Source organism: Paramormyrops kingsleyae, chromosome 7 (genome assembly GCF_048594095.1).
Source record: "Paramormyrops kingsleyae isolate MSU_618 chromosome 7, PKINGS_0.4, whole genome shotgun sequence".
In the NCBI taxonomy this organism is placed as follows: Eukaryota; Metazoa; Chordata; class Actinopteri; order Osteoglossiformes; family Mormyridae; genus Paramormyrops; species Paramormyrops kingsleyae.
This window is the reverse complement of record NC_132803.1, coordinates 15194553-15200552: the sequence shown is the minus strand read 5'-3', so window position 1 is coordinate 15200552 and position 6000 is coordinate 15194553. Positions and strand designations below refer to the sequence as shown.

The 6000-nt window shown below is 49.6% G+C and overlaps 1 protein-coding gene across 5 annotated transcripts in view; it reads right to left on the bottom strand.

The window, feature by feature from the left end:
- Nucleotides 1-203: 203 nt before the first annotated feature.
- LOC111849849 (serine/threonine-protein phosphatase 2B catalytic subunit gamma isoform-like) overlaps nt 204-6000 on the bottom strand; it is a 29379-nt gene continuing 23582 nt past the window's right edge. For 2 of the 5 annotated variants that reach the window (XM_023823104.2, XM_072714392.1), the window contains 5 exons: nt 5709-5834; nt 5490-5567; nt 4544-4628; nt 4018-4115; nt 358-2519 (listed from right to left, as the gene is read on the bottom strand). In XM_023823104.2, coding sequence (XP_023678872.2) covers nt 2245-2519; nt 4018-4115; nt 4544-4628; nt 5490-5567; nt 5709-5834 — 662 coding nt within the window. In that variant the 3' untranslated portion in view covers nt 358-2244. Of the gene's footprint in view, nt 2520-4017; nt 4116-4543; nt 4629-5489; nt 5568-5708; nt 5835-6000 lie in introns of all 5 variants that reach the window. The other 3 variants (XM_023823105.2, XM_023823106.2, XM_023823107.2) reach the window with 3 other exon arrangements.

Sequence of the window (6000 nt, the reverse complement as noted above, 5' to 3'; positions counted from 1 at the left end):
TATAATAAATACTTTTATAACAATACATTGTGGAATTATTCATTTTCAACTATGACATGTTTATGCATTTCATTTTTATCATACCTTAATAAATAAATAGGGTCTCAATTTGTTTCTAAACTCGTCTTAGGTGCCATATCTCCCCATCTGGGTTGTGGTGTGCATTTGATTGCCTGTCCCATGACAGCCAGACTGGGGGGGGGGGGGGGAGGTGTGGTCAGGGGGGGGGCGGGGCTTCTAGCAGTGGGCTGGGCAAAAGGGGGGCAGGGAACAAAAGAGTGCAGCGGGCGGGAAGCAGGGAGGGGCTGAGAGGCGGCTGCCTTATGCCTGGGAGTTGGTGCCATTCTTGTCTGGCGAGTTGGCGGAGCTGAGAGAGTTGGCGGAGGTGCCATCGGCCTGCACGCTGTCTTTCCGCGGTGGCATCCTCTCGTTTATCCGATCCAGACCGCGGGCCTCTTCAAAGCTCTGAATCTTGTGTTGAGGGTTGAAGCCTTGAATGGCTGAAGGAGAGAGAGACAGAGCGCGGATGAGACCAACGGGAAGTGGATTGGCGGGACCTCGACCCTGCCACCTAATGCGACCTGGATGGGTTACGGCCGGTCTCATCGCCAGCACCTTAGATACCCTGCCGATGACATGAACATCACTAAAAGAGGAGGAAAACACTGCAAACCAAAGAATACAAAGTCCATCAATAACCCCTGTTCCCAGTAACACAGATCCTGTCCCCGAAGTGACTGACAGTCTCATTAATCAAACGAGAGACACTGCAGTTGCAAGTGGCCTTCGACACCCTCCCCAGCGTGAAGCAAACCCCGGTGGATGATGCACATGCCACGTCTGTGTTGACCTTGGATGCCTTCACGCCCACAGAGGCTCAAACGGATTGAAAAAGGGGTGACAATTTTATTATTCTATCCCTCAGAAAACTGACTGAACCATACAGAAGCCCCCACCCCACAGGAATGACTGGGCATTCTGTGTTGCATCATTCTTGTACAAATGATGGGGGTGTCTTTCAGTAAAAATTAAATAAATAAATAAAATGAAAGCATCTCACTTACTTCGTGGTGGGGCCGTGGTAGCGTGGTTGGGGGGGGGGGGGGGGCGCATTTCATTAATAGCAGTTTGCACAGTAAGAGCATCAACGCAACGAGACGGAACAGCAGGATGGACCAACGGGAACAAAGAGCACAGTGCAGTGGTGACAACCAAGTCACCACTGACTACATGAACACACACACACACACAGACACACACACACGCGCACAGACACACACACACCCCGACAGCCACGCCTTTGTTTTTCCTTCATCGTACTTGCTGCCCCTCGTGCCTTCAGGAAGTAGGACTACAAATGATGACTTGGAACCAGAATGGCCTCGTGATTAACAGGCTGAAAACATTTGCTAGTAGTCGTTTTGTGTTTTGTTCGCTGTTGGGTGGGAGGACCAGCCCACGCACTGTTCCAGGAGCCACGGAACAGGGAAAGAGCCAAACAATTCTGTGAGAAACCTTATGGCCGAAGGGGGCAAACAAGTACTTAAAAAAAAACAAAACAATGATATTTATAGGACCATCACAGGACGACAGAAAAGCCACAAGTACGAAAGACACTGATGTGTGTCATTCAGAATCGCCCCAACGAGCAGGGCGCTTCTGAAGAAAACGGTTCACTCTTGCACAACCAGGAGAAACGCGGAACTTGGCCGGTGCCTCACGCAGCACCACAGATCTGGCGGACATGCGCGAGCGACGGAACACGCCATCTTCGCTGAAGCTGACCGACAGGCCGTGGGCCGAGCCAAAAGTGTTACTTTTCATGGAAAACAAACGGAGCGCTGTGCCGGCCAAGTAGCGTAACATGATTACCCTAAAAATAACTCATACCAGCGGCGAGAGGGAGAGACAGATGAGGAGGAGGGAGGGAAAAGATGAGGGAGGGACAAGGTGGGAGATGGGGGGAGGAGAGACGGGGTGAGGAGGAGAGGGACTGAACCCCAGCACGCAGCTACTGGGCAGGTGACATACAACAGAATAAAAAGTTAATTCAGTCTTTGAAGACGCAAATTTCAAACATCAGAGCAACTATCTAGGTCAAAGAAAAGCTTCCAAAACCAGAGACCGTCATCCAGGGATGTCTTACAGTAACTCACCAATCATTCCCACTACACTCTAGTGGTAAGCTCAAGTCAGTTCATGATTCTTTACCCTAAAAATAACAATCAACAAGGCTAAAACATCCTAAGACCATGAGTAGCCCATGGCGACCTCTTTCTCTGCGGATCCCATGAACCTACGCCGGCCAAAACCTTTATATAGAAGCACTCGCTGGTCGTGCAAGAGTCCCCAGTTTTCAAAACAGCACCAAACAGCACGATGTAATAAACCCACAAACAATACAATAAACTCCAAGGTGGTGGGGGGCAGGGGGGTGAGAGTCACAATGAGTCTCAAAGAGACACACATACACACACAGACCGCTGTCATACCTCGTGCCTCTTCTGCCTCTACGGTGGCTGTGTAAGCATGAGTAGTAGTGCCATGCCAAAACAAAACAAAAACCAATGGGAGGGAAGGGGGAAGAGACAGTAAGTTGGGTTATCAACACCATCAGACATACCCACAGCAGTCAGCCAGTCGCCTAACCCCGCCCCCACCCACCTCCCCGGGGTTAGGCAGTCAGGTTAAAGGTGAAGCCAGAGACAGGAAGAGCAGGCAGGAGACCTTGAAGCATGTCACTGCTGGCTGTGAGACAGAACTACATCACCCACCCTCCTCTGCTTCCCAACCACACCCAGAACTACATCACCCACCCTCCTCTGCTTCCCAACCACACCCAGAACTACATCACCCACCCTCCTTTGCTTCCCCACCACACCCATGTTTAAAGAAGCAGAGTACTACAGCGCGCAAAGCATTCTGGGAGGAAAAGAGCTCAGCCTGTTGGCTCAAGTTTCTAGAGAAGCGCCGCGTTTGATCTGCTCACGCCTGACTACAGCCTCACAGCAGAGCCTCAATGGCACCCACAACCCCCGAGACAAGGGGGCCTTCATAAAGCAATAAGTGTTTATCAGTGCAGACGGGGGCGCTGGAGCGTGTTTCATTACACGCCACGGCTGAATCGCTGCCAAACTGCACGTTCGACCAACTTCTCTCGAGGCCCCCCCGTGATTCATCAAAACTGCAACTCTAATAGTCACCGAGGGTGCGATCATCTGCAAAAACATTCAGTTATGATTAAACTCAAACCTTCAGTCACATCTCTTTAAAGGTCAAGGACTTTTAGTGTTTTTAATGGGGGATGGCTGACTGAGCATGCTTAGAAGCAGGACCGGGCCCTGTGCTTTAGCTTTATACTGAACAGCAGCGTTCAGGCAGCTCTGATTGGTGCTTGGGACTCACTGATTCTACCCAGAGGCTAACATGTACCAACTCGACTACAGCCCTCTTGGCTCTTCCGGTTTTATTCCTCTGCTGAGGATTTGCGCAGAACGGCCGCTCAGAGCCAACAGTGGGCTGCTTCTGCTCATTGCTGCCCATTTGCATGGGCATGACTGAGGCCCCATAAAGGCCCTCAGGGAAGTCCGATGCGGGGCTTTCTGCCGAGAGCAGAGTGAAATAAGCTGATCTGCTTACGGCTGTTTCACCATCTTTATATCAGGCGAGGAAGCACACTCTGCTTATCGTTTTGAGAATTGTTTAGTCAGCACAAATAGTTGTTTTTTACTGTCATTGGCACGATCATCCTGTACTTGGCTCAATTAAGTACTGAAACTACCTAAGAGAGCCCTGATTCAGTGAATGCATACTGATCCATTTAATGCTCGTCAACATGAACCTGCTCGTTAAAGGCGTGCCGATGTAACCGGCGCAAGGCAGACACTGAACACAGAGAGTGACAGCAGAAAGGCTAATGCTTATGGCGGGGGGGGGGGCACATTGTCAAGTCAAACCTCCCTTCTCAACCCACACACTAAGGCAAAAGTAGACATGGCAGTGGGGGTGCAAACATACCGCTCTGCAGGGTCTGTCGGCCTCCCGAAAGCACCCCCAGGGGCAGCGTCCCGGTGGGGGTGAGACCCTTCAGGGTTAGCACGCTCTCATTCTCCTCTCTGGGGGGAGAAACAGAGACACAGGGGCATCAGCAATGACCGTGACACAAGGCAGCAGACGGCTACAGACCCAGTAAGGAAACACCAAGGTGCCTCTGCTGTGAAACAGTCATGCTGATGCAGAGCAGAATTATCAACCAATAACAGCAGCCAATGTCGTTACATCATCTTACAAGAGTCATTGATGTCAGCTTGATTTTAATAATGAAAACCTACTGAGTGGAAGCTAATCGTGCTGCTTCGCCCATGTATTATGACCTAGTGAGAGACCGATGGCACAGGGCAGGATTTCTCAGGAACCAAATGCAGTGTGGAGCACTTATCTTTATAAACGCCCAGCTGGCTCAGACTGAATGAACCACACAAGCCTAGCCAGGCTTACACAAGTGTTTCAGGTTCAGAAATAGGCAGAAAAGAGCTGCTTTCACCTGAGGACGGAGAAAACTCTTGCCATCTTGCCAATGGCGCGGATCTTGTTCCGGATGACCTCCTTCCGCACGGCCGGTGTGCCACCTTTACGCAGGGAGAAACTCGTCAGATGTCGGACGTGTGATCACTGCTAGTGACAGTGAGCGGTCTTAAGGAGCGGCCCATTGACAGCACAGCTCTGGCTAAGATTCTAAATGCGTCTGAACGTTAAAACTTTGGAAGTCTGCTGAATCCCATGGGGGAATCAAATAATAGGACGGGACAATCTCCTCTCTCCTTCAACATGAACGTCTAGATTTTGTCCATTGGGGCGACGGCTCAAAGATCCCAAAATATAGCCTAATACATTCTACAGGGTGGCTACATACGCAGCCTTATTAACGACCCCCCAGTCTACTGCAAAAAGAAAAGAAAATCACTCTGAAACCATTAAAAGCAGCACATGCTGACCTTCTTGTGTATTTTTAGTGGGATAACCGGAAAACAACAAACCTTAAAAACCATTAGAGCATAAGCTCCAGCAGATGTTAGCCAGTTCAGAAATAATCTGATACTCAAAACAGCTTTCCGCTTTATACTCTCATTGGTACACTTCCTCAAATTACTATCTTCTGAGAAATGACAACTGACAGCAAACAAACAGTTTCAGTGACAGAATCAGGTTAATAGCAAATATTTTGCTTGCTTGCATAAAAATGAGCAGGAAATTGAAAGCCTGTATTTTTCTGGCTGAGTTACATTTTTTTGCAGTGCTGCTCTGTTCTAATCATCAGCCAAACCCAGGAAATGTTTGCTCAAAGTGACACGATTTAGGGGAGATTGGTCTCAGTTTCAAAACCACAGAAGAGCAGCTGTTAACTGGAAATGTGCATTGAAAGTCACTGCAGATTCAGCTAAATCAGACTGACAGGGACCCGTCACAAGGTGACGTTACAGGTGACATACCTTCGCAGGTGTCATCTCCCTCTGACATCAGCTCGTCGTCGGAACAAATGTTCAGCACATTCACGAGCATCTCTGTCACTGGGGAGGGACAGACGTCACGTCAGGCATTATGGGGACACTGGGTCAGCGGTAACGTGAAAAAACCTTCCCGGACGATCATGTCACCACACTGGGTCGGCACTAGCAAACAGCAGAGAAACGCCCAGAAGCTGAGCTCACCTTTCTCCCCCACGAAGGGCAGGGACCACGTGAAGACGTCCATGAAGTTGGGCAGCCAGTAGGGATGGGGGGAGCAGTTGAACTGTCGGATGTTCATGACGTTGTTCTCATACTTAAGCACGGCGGCTATGGGGTGAGGGCAGAATAAAGAATAACAGGGACCACATGGTGGTTATCTTCAGGGAAAATACAGCACAGATAGGAAAACAGAAGCTGATGGCTTCCTGATACAAAGGGTACAACCACTTTCACCAAAAATCAGCAGAACAGGTACTTGACAATACGCTGTCAC